The sequence below is a fragment of the Callospermophilus lateralis genome, chromosome 9 (genome assembly GCF_048772815.1).
Source record: "Callospermophilus lateralis isolate mCalLat2 chromosome 9, mCalLat2.hap1, whole genome shotgun sequence".
NCBI classification, from domain to species: domain Eukaryota; kingdom Metazoa; phylum Chordata; class Mammalia; order Rodentia; family Sciuridae; genus Callospermophilus; species Callospermophilus lateralis.
The window spans coordinates 64,982,187-65,000,766 of NC_135313.1; the positions used below are offsets into that span (position 1 = coordinate 64,982,187).

Sequence of the window (18,580 nt, forward strand, 5' to 3'; positions counted from 1 at the left end):
TATAGCAACATTGTAAAATGGCTAAATCAAGCTAATTAACATTCAGAACAGAATTTGGGTAGATCTGCAAAGTTGAATTATTAAAAATTAGATCAGTTGATGATGTTTCTGACTTTGAATTTGTAGTATAACACTGAAAGCATGACTTGTGATCATTTAAAAATTACTTTTAAAATGACATTCTGGTTGATTTTCTTGTTCCCTCTTTGTCACTTTCTCTCCTAACTTTTGCGCAATTTTTTTTTCATTTATTGTAGGCAATTCTTATGCAAGAAGCTAAACGTAATTAAATGTGCAGGATGAAAAGATGGCACAGGCACTGCTGGTACCCCCGGGACCTGAAAGCTTCCGCCTTTTCACTAGAGAATCTCTTGCTGCTATCGAAAAACGTGCTGCAGAAGAGAAAGCCAAGAAGCCCAAGAAAGAACAAGACAATGATGATGAGAACAAACCAAAGCCAAACAGTGACTTGGAAGCTGGAAAGAACCTTCCATTTATTTACGGAGACATTCCTCCAGAGATGGTGTCAGAGCCCCTGGAGGACCTTGACCCCTACTATATCAACAAGAAAGTGAGTGTTGATTTTGTAACATGTCTTTAAGCATTTAGCATTGATATCCTTTTCTGGGACTTATATACATATGACACCCATGATTTTTCTCCTTTAAAATTTTTCTCCTTTAAAACTCTTTACTGCCACTTATGTCTATACACAGTACAATAAACAGAAACATTTATAAGAAATAAGGACTTGATTACACACTGAGGAAATAGGAATAGATAACAATTTCTACAATTCTCAATAATTGAAATAAATAATAAAACTTAAAATTGACACCAACAAAGCTAAATATCTGCTATTGCTAACATAATTAAGCACACAATAGACAACCAAACAGCTGTGCAAAAGAAAAGAAAACTGTAACTATGTTGTGCTTTTTAGTTCTTATTTGGCTTGAAGTTTCTAGTGGAGAGTAAATAATCATCTACTTAACACTCTTCTATAGGCAGATAATACATGGAGATGCAAACTCACCAGGACATATATTTGTGTTTTCCATCCACTAACCTGGAATAGGATTAAGAGCTAATCTTAACCATACCAAGATTCTTATGCTGTATTTGTAATTCCTATATATGCTTAAAACATTATTGTGGGGGGGAGATGTCAAGATTAAAAGTAAAATAAAATCTCCAAACTAAAACAAATAAAGCGTTCAAGTTTTCTTCATCTATACATGACTTAGAGCAACCATTATGCCGGGTGTGGTGGCACATTCTGTAATCTCAGCAGCTCAGAAGGCTGAGGCAGGAGGATCTTGAGTTCAAAGCCAGCCTCAGCAACAGGGAGGCGCTAAGCAACTCAGTGAGATCCTGTCTCTAAATAAAATACAAAATAGGGCTAAGAATGTGGCTCAGTGATTGAATGCCCTGAGTTCAATCCCTGGTACCAAAAAAAAAAGTAACCATTATGACTGTGTCCTCTGAATGTTAAATATTCTGTAAGAATTAGTTTCTGTAGTTAAACAAGCTTGGTGATATTTTATAGGAAATATTAAAAGAAACAAATGGAAATGCTATGATTTCTAACTAGGTATTTTGGCATTTTATAACCACAATTTATATATTATCTTCACATGCATAAAAATATTTCAATATAGAAACTCAGGGTAAATTAATATCACTATGAGCAGGTGACTTATGAGTTAAGGAAGATGTTGAACACCTATTTTAGTCAAAGCAGACCCTTTAAAAAGCAATGGTTGCGAAATTGCATTCTTTGAGCAATATTCAATTTAAAGTTACAAAATAAATGCTGGCTAAAGGAAGTGACAGTTAATCATTCAGATGCAGACTAGCTCTTGCTTTAAATGAGTACTTCTCAAACTTGCCTGAACACATAGGTCACCACTAAATCTTATTAATATGCAGATTCTGATTCCACAAGCTGGGGTGGAGCCAGAGATTCTCCCTTTCTTTACAAACCAACAGGTGATAGGATACCTGTCCTGCCAGGACATGAATCACGCTTTTAATAGCAAGCCTTCAAATGTTTTATTTAAGATCATAAAAACAAGTGAAAACAATTAAGCAGGTTCTTTTTTTCCCCCTTTTTAAACTAGTTTCACAAAATGCGGCATTAATTACATAATCATACACACCTAAAACATTATTTTCAGTACTGTACTGCCAAGTTGATAAACAAACTTCTGAAATAAAGTTACGGTATTATTACAAATGGTGATGAAAATGAGACGCCTCCCAAGAAACTGAAAAAAAAAAACATTCTCCTCTAAGAACTATTGATCTAAAGTATTTGAAAAGATATCCTCAAGAGACAGGGGCATTTTTCACTCTGACATAGTTAAAAATATTTCCTACTTAAGAAGAGGAAAATGGTCAGCTTGGTGGGATCATGGGGAGTGGCAGGTATGGGAAAGGAGAATAATAGGGTAAACATCATCCAAGGGAGATAGACCTTCTCAGTAGCACTGAAAGGGCAAGGCCAGCTCATTGTGCAGGGGCTACCCTGGGCTAGCCTAATAGATGACATAAAACATTCTGCATCATTTGATTAAATCAGCTGGTTTTGACTCAAAGCTCAGCAAGAAACTTCTGTTTATAATTGGTTTTCCCATAGATCTGCTGAAAGGAAAGAATGTTCTGGTTATGCCATTGTAATTATTTTAGTCCATGTGAAAGTAATATATCTCACTGTAAATAGATTGGCATCTGATTTTATGTGTCAGGCTTTCAAGTTTGGTTAATATGAGTCTGCCACTAGAAAACAGAATTGCTCTCTTTCTGCTGACAAAACCAGTTGTTATTACCTCCAGAGCTGAGAACTAGACTTGGGTCATGATTTATTCCCAGTTTTGCTGTGACCCTTCCTAGAAGATCTCTAGTCAGGCTCTTTACTGTTGGCATCATTCCTGTTATAGATGAAGTACTGGTAAAGGTGGAGATTGAGGTGCTACTAAAGAAAGAGACAATGATGCATAGAAGGAGCTAATGGAATGAAGCTAACAGAAGAAAGTCTAGAATTTATGATTGTGGCATGAAACTATTTTAATTGTATGAAATAATTCAAGCAAAGAGCATTTTAATAGCATAAAGCATAATGCAACTGTTTGCTGCCATTAATAAGTGTTATAGTTTGGTACCACATATGGATGGATGGCGTCACAGTACATTTTTATGGCATGTAACTTGACCATGGTGATAGTGTGGAGATAGTGACAACAATGATAATAGCTAATATTTGCTGTGCTTATACTGTGTTGAATATTACTTGAGTGCTTTAGCTCATTTAATATTCTGTGCACCATTGAAGTGGTTACTGTTGTTAGCCTTAATTTACAGACAGGGAAGTAAAGCCTCAAAAAGGCAAATTAGCTTACCAGGGTCATAGTTCATAAGTGTTGGATACAGGATTCAAATTTAGACAGTCGAGCTCTAGAGTCAGAGCTTTAAACCACTAACTATATAGAGTATGTATTAATATAGTAAAAGGTTTGTGGAAAAAAATTGGTTGTATTATGTTTTTAAAACTCTATGATTTATGTGGTCCTACTCATTGAGATGTAAAGCTTACTCTTGCTTCAAAGTAGCAAAAATTTTAGTGAATTTACAAGTTGTGCATTTGCCTAAGAAGGAAATATTGCCTAAGAAGCAAATAGTACTCCAGAGTAGAATACAACAACTGTAATATAGTTCCAAATATGGTACTTACAATTTAGTAGCAATGGGAACTATTTTTTTCTATAGGCACACCATTATTTATCACTATTTGAAAACCTGACTTTAAAGTTGGCACTAATCCACCCTATCATCTGTTATTGCCTCAGGTAATTTCCAGTTTGTGTACATAGTTTAATAATATCAGAGCCCTAATTTTCAAATGTTTTTCTTGTAATTCTTACATTATCTAGGACATTGATATTTTATTCCTAATTTTTCATAACTGAAGGTTTTATGTTGGGTTTTGTTCTCCAGAAATGAACTGGGATTATGTTCTTAAGGTCTGCCCTGTTCCAGAACATAAATTTAATAAAGATGCTCTTGGCATGTTAGCCTAATTCCACTAGTACTACACACGCTAATCCTGCAGGAGTAGCAGAGGGTTCCATTTTTTAAAGGACATTTAATTCCTGCTCACTCTGTTTTTTGGCGATATTTCAAAACAAAGCCCTTCTCTAATGTTGCAAGTAAAAATTTCCTTTTCATGGAAATTGTTTGAAAAGCATGAATTAATGCACCTTAAAGTATAGTGAACTTTTACATGTTATTGCTGTCATTGAATGCCTAAATTGATCTTGATTGTTTAACTGCAAGATTTAATGATCTAATCCTGTGAAATCAAGAAAATCCTTCTGCACTTCAAGGGAAGTCTTCCCAAAGTCCACTAACCCTGCAGATAATCCTAGTTGTAATCTTGCTAGTAAAGGTTAGTTTACTAGCCATCTTCATAGAATTTGTGGGAGTTTACTAAAATTGGTTAGTTAAGTAATGGTTGGCTCCAAGGTCTTTAACAGAAAAGGGCGAAGAACAGAGAACATGTTTTCCCTGCTCCTCATGCCCACAATACAAATGTTTCTGCCTACCTATTCAAACAGAGCTTGTCGTCAGTGAACATGAATATATGGGACATAGCCCATAGTTAAAGGGTGAAAATATATTATCAAGTAAATCAATACAGAGAACAGATGTCATAAAGGTGAATAGCATCTTAAAGTAAACCCATATTCAATTAAAATAAGTGTTTAGTTTAAAACTATGCTATTAAATACTGCAGGGAGAAATGGAAAAGTCGATTACAGACTCTGTGCTCAGTGGTGTACAACTACATCTAACCTAGTCCTCCCCAGAATGAAGGCTACAAGGAAATTGCTGCTTGAATTCTGGTTACATGCAGCATGCAAAAGAATGCAAATTTATATACTAAGAATTAGTGGTAAAGGAAGCAATTATGGAGTGGTCAGAAACAGTGTGATTTGTTGGGAAAGATGTGACGAAGGAGGTAATTTGACAGCTGAGGACATGCCCAGAGAGCAGGATTTATCTACCCCAAATGCACGTTAGAATCACAGAATCACTCAAGGAAACCATTCAAAATACACACATCTGTGCCCATTCTCCAAAACTTTTGATTCAATTGATCTGAGGTGAAACTTAAATTTCAGCAATTTAAAATTCTCTCCAGCACATTTTGGCATGCAAGATTTTTAAAGAGCCACTGATATAATAGTGGGTCAATTTAAGTGGGACATTACTGTCATATCTGTCCTGGAGATGTCTTCCTGAAATGGCAGGGAGTTTGCATTAAATGACCTCTCGGGTTCCACCTTCCTCTAAGATTCTGTGACACTCATTTTCAGAGTCAGAGGGAGAGTTTGACAGGTTGTGTGTAGGACTGAAGAGTGGATTGAATTGGCTGAAGCTGAGATGACTCTTACAGGAGAAAAGAAAAGATGATCCAAGACTGACTTAGTTGGCAATCACCGGGCAGCATAGTTTAGATGCTAGGTTGATGATTATAGCTTTCAGATCATAGAACCTTAGCTGTGGAATGCCCTTCAAAGTGATGTTTTCAGGCTAATTTTCAATGCAGCTGTCCCTTCTCAGTATTAGCTGGGAAGCTGATCCCTTCCCAGCTGATGTGCAGAATCAGCAAAGCCAGGTAATTCAACCCACTTGAACAATTTTTAAAAGAAGAGAGCTACTAAAGGGACAATAGGAAGCCACCACATATTTTGGAGTTAAAAGATTTGATTTAATTAAAATATCTAGAAAAACACTATTTTAATAGCATTGTGTACAGAATAATCTGAAAAGTTACCAAAAACTGGAGACAGATGGCAAGCTTTAAATAGAATTGAAATCTGTAAAGCTACATTATAATTTGCTAAAAAATTTTGTGTAGGATTATCAGTTTGTATCAGCAAGTTGGAACCTTAGAGACAGATTAGATAATAGTAAAGTGTATTTTATATATAATTTTATGTTAATTTATGGGAAAACACCTAACATGTATACTTTACCTGTTTATAATGGTTTAAACAAATAAGTTTGAACAAACACATCAGAAAAAAAAGTTTTTGATGTATAGCAACTCTTCAAATAAGCCACATGTCTAATTTAACAATTTCTTTCTCATGTTTTCTTTTTCAGACTTTTATAGTATTGAATAAAGGGAAGGCAATTTTCCGATTCAGTGCCACCTCTGCCTTGTATATTTTAACTCCATTAAACCCTGTAAGGAAAATCGCTATTAAGATTTTAGTACACTCATATCCTTTTAATGTGAATTTTCCAAGTGCTATTTCTAAAAAGAAAATTTTAAAGAAAATGTCACCCTTATTGCAAAATCCTCATAAAATTTCTTTGAGATTAATGGTAGAATTGTTAGTTTAATTGATTTATTGCCTTTGACTTCAGCATGAAACTTTATGTAATTAAGATTATTATAGAATCATTATTATAATTCTTGAAGTAAATTTGAAAACAGTGTAGTGAATTCATGTGGAATGAATTCATGTGTAAATGAACTATATTTGTATAGTAGGTAGAAGACCTGATCCCCTTCAGACTTTTATTAATTTTAATTAAATAATTAATCTTAAATAATATATAACCTTTGCTAAAAAAAAACCATAATTTATTGTGGTTAATATTATTATCTGTTTTACTAAATGCTCAAACTCTTTTGGGGGCATGAGCATTGAACCCAGGGCACTTTACCAATGAGCTGCATCCCCAGCCCCTTTTTAATTTTTCATTTTGAGACAGGGTCTTGCCAAATTGCTGAGGGTTTCACTACGTTTCTTAGGCTGGCCTTGATCCTCCTACCTCAAGCTCCCAAATTGCTGGGATTATAAGACTTTGCCATTTCACCCTGATAAATGTTTAAACTTTTGTACCTTAATTGGCTATATATCTTGGCACCTGAGTCTATTCTTCTCTTTTCCTTCTTTCATTCCTCCTATAGTAAATATTTATTAAACTTTCATTGTGCTTCTGTATCTGGTTGATAATATATGAAAAACTATTTTTTTTCATATTTGTTAAAACTATTCGTAGTCTGAAACTGTAGCTCATTAGTAGAGTGCTTACTATCATGCACATGTACACATGGCCCTTGATTTGATCCCCAGCACTATCAAAAAAAAAAAAAAATTAAATTTTCAGTCAAAAGAATTTTGTGAAGGGGAAGAATATAAAACTAGCTGTAGATTCTAATAGATACTTAAGAAATGATAAAATAGAAAGGTGATTTAATTCAGGCATTGTTTAAGAATGGGCTTTTATATAGGAAAATTCAAAACAGGCTTATATATAAACTAAAAGACCAGTTCACCTAGAGACAGAGCAAATGGGACTGACAACCTTTTGAAGGGCATTTGAATTCTCTCATTCTGGGTTTATATTGTAAAGTAAAGTATATTTTTTAAATACGATATTTATCTCAATATAATCATAAACTTCTTGCAGTGAGGTCTGTATTGAAATACCAAAAGAAATGATTACAGTTGATTCTTCACAACACTTCTTTACTGGTTTGGAATGATGTGGACCAGATGTAGGAGGATAGCTAGATGGCCTCTTGGGTTCCCCTAGAGTTTAAAGTGAAAACAAAAACATTAGCAAATAATGTTACCTTATTGACACAAAATTTTATTATGTTGTAAATTATAAAGGAATGAGTTACATCACTACAAGGAGAATCTCCCTACAGTAGAGTTCTCATGGTGATATTTGAAAATATTGTGCTTATATTTCTCAGGTTTGTATATTGCATTCGTTAACCTATTGTTCCCATGGAGTTTTTTAGTTAGATCAGAAGTGCAATGATTCCACTTATATCAATCTATAAACCTAAAAAATGGTGAGTTGCCCTTCTACTGCAACTTCACAGAACTGACTTGAATGAAAAATATTTCTCATTTGCTTCAAATACTTAATTCAGTTTTGTGAGCATATGATGTAAAATTTCAAAAAGAATAGACCAAGACCATGTGACAGGCTTTAGAGTTTATTATCATTTTTTACCATTGTCTTAATACTAATAAATAAGATTGATTTTCGAGTTACATTGTGTTGATAAATTTTGGTGTGGTGGTGTGTGTGTGTGTGTGTGTGTGTGTGTGTGTGTGTGTGTGTGGTTTTGGATCATTTTTAAATATCCATGAAAACAAACTAACAATTATTCCTTAACTATAATCTACCTTATTCAGCATGCTTATCATGTGCACTATTTTGACCAACTGTGTATTCATGACTTTGAGTAACCCTCCTGATTGGACAAAGAATGTAGAGTAAGTAGGAAAAACTTACTGGAATGAGAAATGCACACATGAATTCTCTAGCTCTGTCCTTGTGGTTATGGTCTGACTTACCATTTCCACTTTTTGAAGTCAGGCTAAATACTTCTAAGAAAAGTTATATTTCCATAATATGAAAGAAGATAAGGAATGTTCTTTGGGGGAGTTTTTCTTCTTTGAGGTAAGTTTTTTTTTTTTTCCCCAACAAATTCATTCTAGTACCCATTTAAAAGAGGCTATCAATTGGCATCCACTAAACCAATCATTTATGTCTTAAAGTTAAGACTCAATCATTGTTTCTCCCTTTGAGACAAAGACCAGGGGCATCTGTTTAAACATTTGTTAAAACAGTGGATTCAGTATTTTAACAGAATCAATAGGAAAAGCCAAAACATGTTATTTCTTCAGGTCCCTAACCTAGCCCTTTTTATGCTCTAAAAGAAATGCTTCCCTTGATCTTTCACTTTAAAGTACTTTTAATTTCTAGAGATTTTCTATTTAACTTTTAGAAAATAAAATGTTCCTCATTGTTTCAAAACATTAATAATGAAGCAGCACAATTTCTATATTATCACATTATTCTATTGTCAGTCATATATGAGATTGTTTGTATCAAAGAAATATGCTTTTTAGTGAAATGGAAGGTATTTAGGTCATGTAGACTATTTATGTATAGTATAATACAATGGCCAGATATTTGATCTATTAAGTGAAAATTTGAATACACTTTTTATTTTTATAAAGTAATGTCCAATGGAAATAAAATATTAAAGCAAACACCGTCATTTGTTATTTCTTACCATTTTTGAAGATTTCTATTAGAATTTAATGTTCTATTCCAAGCCACTGTTTGTCAGTGATTTAACATGTTGAAAAATTTTAAAAAAATAGTAGTTTGAAAATGCTTTCTAGAAGGTCTTGTCATAAAGAATCCAGTTCTTTTGTTGAGGCAGGCCATTCAACAGAGCTATTAGTTACCATTTGTGATTCTGGAGTTAACAAAATAAACATAGCTATATAAAACTTCTGTATGTTCTTTCCCAGCAGGAATTATTGAAGCATTTAAACCTGTATAAATTTTATTTATTTGTATTAAATTAATGAAAAATAGGTAAGGGTGGTAATATATATATCTTTTTTAACAGAATAGTATTAACTTACAGACATTTTAATCCATTATAAAATAGTCAGCATTGCAGAAATTTTGAACTGCATTTTTCAGTTAGAAAACTTCGTGCAAGTTTTCTGATCAATTATCTCAAGTAGCTTGAAAGCAAGGTATCAGGAAAACAAGCAAGACAGTTGTGGTTACTGCATAAACAAACAAAAACAAAAACCTAGAGTTCAATGAGAAGAGAAAACAATTCAGTTCTGAGATAAAAACAGAAGCTATTGAAATTGGAAATGGTTCCTGTACAAAAATGTGACATACCCAAAATAGCCTCAGGATGATATATAATAGTGAGGAGAATATTATGTAAGGTAGGGCCCTGTTATAGATTCCATAATCACAGAAGAAAAGAATAATAAAAACAAAAACAATCCTGTCACATGGATGGAAGAGACAGCAAGATTAGGAGTCTAGAAGGGGCTGAGCCAAGAAAGATCCAGGTCTCCTAATTCCTACATACCTGTCCAATCTAGTTTGTTAATAAGCACTTTGAATACCTGTTCTATGTAAAGCTCTTTCTCATAGTTTAACTCATATAGATTACATTTCCGAAAACAAGATCAGAAGACTTTAATCTCTCTCAGAGTAATTTCACAAATTGCCTAAGAATAGATAAGAGCATTAACCCCTAACATGACAAATAGGACATATATGTAATGTGTCTCTAAGTCCTTTTAAAAGAACACATATCTCTCCAAATGGAAATGTCATAGTGATTATATTTAGTATCAATGATCCAAACAAAAGTGCAAGTACACATAAGTTTGGGATTGTCAAATACATACTCTCCTAGTAGTCAACTACTTCATAATTTTGCAAAGATAGGAATTATACTTATTGCTCCTGAAACAATTGAATTGTCAAGAAAAATGGAAGAGAATATATTTAGGAAAACAAGATGTGAATCTTTCTGCATACATTTTTCTCCGATTTCTTTGTTCCGTCATATGAGAAAACTTTCTACAGAAGAATGTTACAAATACCTATCCCAACATTATGCACATATGACACACTGGTAGACTGGAGGTACAATGGATTTTAATAAGAGCAAATGAAATCTTTGTGACTTGAGTGAAGTATTATTCTTAAAAATAGACTGAGATTGGACTTTTAAAGAACACAATGTTTAAAAATGAGTACCCTCAACTATTTCTGGAAGAAACAGAAACAAAAATAACTTTATTTTCAATGCTCAAAGGAAAAATGAACTACATTGGATAGCAAACAAACGTCTTCAATCATTTTGGAGGCTGAAATTGGAATTTAAGCAAGAGTTAAATGATTTGACCCAGTGAGTTGAAAAGAGATAGTAGCTGATAAAAAGTTAAAGAATTTTTTTAACTGTGAATTTTGGTAACTATATAAATATAGACACATTCAACATACCAGAGAACTGAATCATTTCTTGTGACTATAAACATATATATACAATTATATATGGTGAGATAAAAAGAGACAGGAGAGGTGGGTAGTTTTATAATTATGCCTGACCCTTAATGACAAAAAATGAAGTATATTTTCCATATAAAAGACACATAAAATAAACCTAAATGAGTCTAATCATCATGAAATTTGAATAGAAACATTTTCATACAAGTGAATCCAAGCTATGTTGCCTATAGAGTTCTGTCCAATGAAGGAGTCATCAGCCTCATGTTGCTATTGAATTTGGCTAGCTTTAGCTTTTGAAATGATGATATTTGGGATATATTGATTTCATCAAAATATAACAAGGAAATTAAGTTCACTTGCTCCTTCTGACTTTGTAATTTGGCCACTGTGAAATAGCACATCACCTTTGTGGCTTACATTATATTTCTGTTGGACATTTCTGTTCTAGAGAATCAAGCCTATTGATTATCCACAGAATACATGAAACTGTTGTTCTAAAATCCAAAAAGTATAACAAGAACAGATGCCTGAAGAATATGTTTTCTCTTCACTTTAACGTTTTACTTAGTCCAATAAGATTAATTAGACTAGAAGATTCTTTGACATAGAAATCCAGAATAAAAGTTTAGTGAATTGAAAAAAACCACACACACACAAGAAGGATTTCATATACTTGAAAACATGTGTTTTAGCACTTCAAATTAAATTATTAATTTTGGTTTGGATGCTTTTCCTAGGTACACATTCACTGGGATCTATACTTTTGAGTCATTTATAAAAATCTTGGCAAGAGGGTTTTGTTTAGAAGATTTTACATTCCTTCGTGATCCATGGAACTGGCTGGATTTCAGTGTCATTGTGATGGCGTGAGTAATTCTCAAAATTTTATGATTTCACAGGCAATAGTTACAGCATAAACCTGGATATCCAGACATATCATGAATGTAGAGCTTTCGTGTTAGTCAAGTTAGCTATATGCCTCATGTATTTTGAGAATATATAATGCAAGGTAAATAGATTTACTAAATGAGCAATAAATGGAATTACTCTGATGTCACAGTATTTATCTTCATCAAAATGAAGTTATTCATTGACTAAAATTTAATAGCTACAACTGTACTTTGATTGGTTTTGCAAACAGAAGTATCCATATTAGTGAACCTACATAGAAATAAAACAACATTTTTTTTCCCTTAAAGGCACCCTTCAGCAGATGCCACCCTGAGGTATATGGCAATTCTGTTTGTTTAACTCAAGGGGCTATATATGCCAAATCCAGCATTAATTATTTCTTTAGTATGAAATTTTCCAAAACTATCAGTAACTCTGATTTAATTCTACAGGTATGTAACAGAATTTGTAAGCCTAGGCAATGTTTCAGCTCTTCGAACTTTCAGAGTCTTGCGGGCTCTGAAAACTATTTCTGTAATTCCAGGTAAGAAGAAAGTGGTGTAAGGTGATAGGCCCCTTATATCTCCAACTTTTCTTGTGTGTTATTGTGTTTGTGTGTGAACTCCCCTATTACAGATATGTGACAGAGTTTGTGGACCTGGGCAATGTCTCAGCACTGAGAACATTCAGAGTTCTCCGAGCATTGAAAACTATTTCAGTGATTCCAGGTGAGAGCTAGGTTAAACACCGAGGCTGACTTTATATACACTACAATAATATTCAGGTTGATATCAAATGTCTGCAATTAACCTTGTTGCTTATTGCTCATTGGTTACATTAAGGAATGCCAAATAATGTCTCAATGTCAGTTTATTTCCTAAAATTTTAGTAATTTCTGCTTCTTTGTAAAGTCAGCCTTTGAGTTTAACAAAAAATTGCATGAGACATCTACTAAAAAAAAAGATATTACTGGTTTTGTGCTCTCTCTGTCCCCCCACCCACCCACTTCTCTCTCTTGCATATGATGCAAAGTTTTGTCTCTTGCATTCTGATGAAGCTTTGCTACCATGGCTTTACTGATTTGTATTTTACCATTCATTGAAGATCTATTTCAAAAATAGATCTTCTTTGTTAAGGAGAAAAGATTATAAGGAAAAGCATCCACATTGCATGGGATTTCTATATCTTAAAATTCTTTTCTCCTCTAAATCACTGCTACTTGGAGGCTAGTGTAAATTATGGGTTGGAGGGAAATAGCCTCATGAAACACAGAATCCGAAAGGAAAAACAACTGCAACTTTATCTTTTATATGGCAGCACAAGCAAAACTTCCTGCCTAGATATTTAAACTTTAATTATGAACCTCCAGAAAGCACACTGTTCATATTGAAAGTATGCGCTACATCTACTTTCCAGATCATAAGGCTGTCCATAAAGCTTTGGTGTGTACATGGTCAAGCAATATTTTGTGGGGAAATAGGAATGTGTGCAGCTTGTGAGAAAAAAAAAAATCATGGTTTATGACACTCTTCCTCAATTGAGTTATTTCTCCTCAGGTTTGAAGACCATCGTGGGGGCCCTGATCCAGTCAGTGAAGAAGCTCTCAGATGTCATGATTCTGACTGTGTTCTGTCTGAGCGTGTTTGCTCTAATTGGACTGCAGCTGTTCATGGGCAACTTGAGGAATAAATGTTTGCAATGGCCCCCAAATGATTCTGCCTTTGAAACCAACACCACTTCCTACTTCAATGGCACAATGGATTCAAATGGGACATTTGTTAATGTAACAATGAGCACATTTAATTGGAAAGATTACATTGGAGATGACAGTAAGAAGTATTACCACATATGTTAACCTTAGTGTTGCTGAGTGAGTTTGCAACTATAGATAGTTGAGATTTTGTGAAGGTACTTTCTTAAAAACCTTATTCTAATTAGTTATACATGACAGTAGAATGCATTTTGACATATTGTACACAAATGGAGCACAACTTCTCATTCCTCTGGCTGAATATAGTGTAGAGTCACACCAGAAGTGTAATCATACATGTATATAGGATGATAATGTCCATCTCATTCCACCGTCCTTCCCATCCCCACAAAACCCGTCCCTTCCCCTCACACTTTTCTGCACAATCCAAAGTTTTTTCATTCTTCCCCACCACCCTCCATTATGAATTAGCATTCACTTATCAGAGAAAACATTTGGCCTTTGGATTGTGGGGTTTGGCTTTATCCACTCATCTGTTTAAGGGCATCAGAGTTTAGCTATTGTGAATTGAGCTGCTATAAACATTGATGCACCTGCATCACTTAGTATGCTGAGTTTAAGTCCTTTGGATATAACCTGAGGAGCTGGATAAATGGGTCAGACAGTGGTTCCATTCCAAGGTTTCTGAGGAATCTCCATACTGCTTTCCATAGTGGCCGCACCGATTTGCAGTCCTACCAGCAATGTATGAGTGTACACTTTTCCCCACATCCCCACCAACATTCATTGTTACTTGTATTCTTTTTTTTTTGATTGTTTTTTATTTTATTTTTTTATTAATTTTTATTGTTGGTTGTTCAAAACATTACATAGTACTTGATATATCATATTTCACACTTTGATTCAAGTGGGATATGAACTCCCATTTTTACCCCGTATACAGATTGCAGAATCACATCAGTTACACATCCATTGATTTACCTATTGCCATACTACTGTCTGTTGTATTCTGCTGCCTTTCCTATCCTCTACAATCCCCCCTCCCCTCTTCTCTCTCTACCCCCTCTACTGTAATTCATTTCTCCCCCTTATATTTTTTCGCCTTTCCCCTCACTTCCTCTTGTATGTAATTTTGTATACCCCTGAGGGTCTCCTTCCATTTCCATGCAATTTTCCTTCTCTCTCCCTTTCCCTCCCACCTCTCATCCCTGTTTAATGTTAATCTTCTTCTCATGCTCTTCGTCCCTACTCTGTTCTTAGTTACTCTCCTTATATCAAAGAAGACATTTGGCATTTGTTTTTAAGGGATTGGCTAGCTTCACTTAGCATAATCTGCTCTAATGCCATCCATTTCCCTCCAAATTCTATGATTTTGTCATTTTTTAATGCAGAGTAATACTCCATTGTGTATAAATGCCACATTTTTTTTTTATCCATTCGTCTATTGAAGGGCATCTAGGTTGGTTCCACAGTTTAGCTATTGTGAATTGTGCTGCTATGAACATGGATGTAGCAGTGTCCCTGTAGTATGCTCTTTTTATGTCTTTAGGGAATAGACCGAGAAGGGGAATAGCTGGGTCAAATGGTGGTTCCATTCCAAGCTTTCCAAGAAATCTCCATACTGCTTTCCAAATTGGCCGCACCAATTTGCAGTTCCACCAGCAATGTACAAGTGAACCCTTTTCCCCACATCCTCGCCAGCACTTGTTGTTGTTTGACTTCCTAATGGCTGCCAATCTTACTGGAGTGAGATGGTATCTTAGGGTGGTTTTGATTTGCATTTCTCTGACTGCTACAGATGGTGAGAGAACTGCCATTCTGACTGGAATGAGATAGAATCTCTGTGTATTTTAATTAGCATTTCTTTAATCGATAGAAATTTTAAACATTTTTTCATTTATTTGTTAACCATTGTATTTCTTCTTCCATGAAGTGTCTATTCAGTTCCTTTGCCCATTTATTGATTGGGTTATTTGGAGTTTTTCAGTGTTATTTTTTTTTTAAGTTCTTCATATATCCTGAAGATTAGTGCTCTAACTGATGTGTGTGTGGTAAAGAGTTTCTCCAATTCTGTAGGCTCTCTCTTCATGTTCTTGATTGTTTCCTTTGATGAGAAAAAGCTTTTTAGTTTGGATTCATCCCATTTATTGATTTCTTGATTTTACTGCTTGTGCTTTAGGAGTCTGGTTAAGGACATTAATGAGCATGCAGAGAATAACTGAAACAAATTCGGGGATTGTATTTAGTGTGACTATGACTGATGAAATGAAAAGAGTTTATTTTTTATATTAACAGGTCACTTTTATGTTTTGGATGGACAAAAAGATCCTTTACTCTGTGGAAATGGCTCAGATGCAGGGTAAGGAATACAATTCTTTAAAAAAAAAAAAAGATGTTGAATCTTATGAAAAGAAAGAAAGAAAACAAAACAAAAAGAAAATGAAAGTCAGGAAAAAATACAAAAGGATACTTACATATAAATAATGAGAGCATGTCTGCCTACCTAGCAAGGGCCTTGCCTGACTTTCTGAATTACCATTGACCTTAAACTCACAGCCTTTGAAAAATCATTCCTTTGGATAAAGATGTTTTCTCCAGAATTTACACTCAGGATGTACCTAATGTATTTCTGCAATGAGTGAAGTCCCATAGTCAGCTTTTTCTGTAAACTCATCAGGATTATTTAGGAAGCAGAGGAAAAGAACGCAAGGTGGGCACATTTTTGTTAGTGTGCATTTGTACAGATGAAGTAAGATTTTTGGGGCAAAAAAAAAAAAAAAAAAAAATCCAGAAAAGAGTATGTCTTTAGGATGCCGTATGTTTCAAGAAAATGCCTTGAAAATTCAGAAATTTTTAAAATCGCATGAATCTCTGAGCAAAGAGTCAAATGTATGTCCAAGTCTGAGCCAGCAAACTACATAGTTCTTATTTGGTTACATTCTGCAATGAGAGATCCTTTGATATCTTAGTCATCCTTTTAATCTCTCACATTTAACATATTTTCCAAAAAGTACTAAAAATTAATTTTAAATCAAGACAGAGAATGTTTTTAAAGCAAGGAAAACAAATAGTAGGTGACTCAGAGGCCATAAAACTTGAACATATTTTAGGGCATCTTAGAACAGAAAATTTGTGTGGTCATAAAATCTAAGAGCATCAATGGAAGTATATATTAGTCCTATAGATAGAGCTTTGGGGAATTTTTTTTTCCTGACAGTTTTGGTACATGAATGTAATAGATAAGAGCATGGATTCTAGGTTCAAATTCTAACTCCACAGTCTGCAAGTTCTTTGAACTTGCAAGTGTACTAAACTATTGGTTACTTCAATTTATATATCTCTAAACTTGGAAGAGTAATACAGTCCTCTCTTAAAGTTGTTGTGATGAATATTTATTTAATGTACATAAAGCATTTGTACTAGAACAGGCTCTATCATAAGCATTATAATTTATAATATCATAAGCTTATAATAGGATTGTAACTAATGCTTATTTATTACTATGGTTAACTCAAAAGACTAGATAAATGTTTGGATAAGGCTAGTTAATGCATATTTTATTCCTATGAAAAAAAATAATAATCACTTCTCTTTAATAAATACCTACTATGGGTTAAGAAATTTGGATGGTAAAATTGATAGTCACTCTATTGTTAAATGTCAAAATTCTAAAAATATCTCTACCCAGTTTCAAGACTTCATATAAGGTCACAGTAATAAAAATAACATACCATTGGTAAAAAAAATATATAACTGGTATATAAATCAGTGAAACAGAACCCAAAACCCCAAAATAGTCATGTAAAAATATAGTCAACCAATTTTTGACAAAGAAGCAAGCAAATGTAATTCAATAGAGTAAACAAAATCTTTTCAACCAATGATGCTAGAACAATTTAAAGAAACAAAACTAAAACAGAACATATATCTGCAACAAAACTTACTCAAAATAGATTATGCATTTAAGTGTAAGATATAAAACTTTTTAAAGAAAATATAGGAGAATCTACATAAATTTGAGATTGGTTATTAAATATATAATCAATTAGCACAGTCCATGAAATAAAAAAGGTGATAAATTGACTTTATTAAAGTTAGAATCTTCTATTCTACAAACACATTCTTAAGAAAATGAAGAGACAAAGCACATAATAGAAGAAAATATTTACAAAACCCAAATCTGATAAAGGACCTACACTCAAAATATACAAAGAAACTCTTAAACTCAATAACGAGGAAATAAACATCCTGAACGTACAACTCACCAAAGTATATATACAGATGGCTAGTAAAATACAAAAAGATGGTCAACATCATTTATTAGTAGGCAACTACAAATTTAAACATCTATTAGTTTCCACTGTATACATATTACAGTGACTAAAATCTCCAAAATACTGACAATATCAACTTCTTGGTGTACCAACTTGTGGATGCAGAATAACAGGAATTCTCTCTCATTGCTAGTGGGAATGCAAAAGAGTTTGGTGGAGTCTCACAAAATAATCACAATTTTTTACCAGATGATCAGAAAACTGCGCTATTAGATTTTCAGTCAACCAATATAATGACATATCTATACCAAACCTGTAAGTGAATATTTGTAACAGTTTTGTTCATAATCACTAAAACCTGGAAGCAACCTGGATATTTTTAATATATGAATGAATAAATACATTATTGTACACATACAGTGACATATTCAGTGATTTTAAAAAATGAGCTAATAAGACAAAAAAAAAAAGACTTTAATGAATCTGAATGCATGCTTCTATGTTTAAAGAAAGCCAACCTGATAAACATACATGATATGATTCCAAATATATTGACATTCTGGAAAAGAGAACAGTACAGATGAGAACAAGATCAGTGTTTATAAGGGTTCATGTTTAAGTGTTAAGTACGTGAGTAAGTGAAGCATGTGGGATTTTGAGGGTGGAGAAAGTATTTTATGACTCTGTAATGGTGAATACAAAACATTAAACATTTGCCAAAACTCAGAACAAAGAGTAAACCTTAACATACACAAATCATTTAAAAAAATCCTTTGTAATGTTTAGGGATCCCAGGATGAAATAATAAATATGAAAAGAC

The 18,580-nt window shown here is 33.6% G+C and overlaps 1 protein-coding gene across 8 annotated transcripts in view; it reads left to right on the forward strand.

Moving 5' to 3' along the window:
• The first annotated feature begins 307 nt into the window (after nt 1–307).
• LOC143407308 (sodium channel protein type 3 subunit alpha) overlaps nt 308–18,580 on the forward strand; it is a 77,610-nt gene continuing 59,337 nt past the window's right edge. For 4 of the 8 annotated variants that reach the window (XM_076866468.2, XM_076866466.2, XM_076866470.2 and 1 more), the window contains exons 1-7: nt 308–571; nt 6,172–6,290; nt 8,226–8,315; nt 11,622–11,750; nt 12,228–12,319; nt 13,332–13,604; nt 15,782–15,845. In XM_076866468.2, coding sequence (XP_076722583.1) covers nt 308–571; nt 6,172–6,290; nt 8,226–8,315; nt 11,622–11,750; nt 12,228–12,319; nt 13,332–13,604; nt 15,782–15,845 — 1,031 coding nt within the window. Of the gene's footprint in view, nt 572–6,171; nt 6,291–8,225; nt 8,316–11,621; nt 11,751–12,227; nt 12,320–12,411; nt 12,504–13,331; nt 13,605–15,781; nt 15,846–18,580 lie in introns of all 8 variants that reach the window. The other 4 variants (XM_076866467.2, XM_076866465.2, XM_076866469.2 and 1 more) reach the window with 1 other exon arrangement.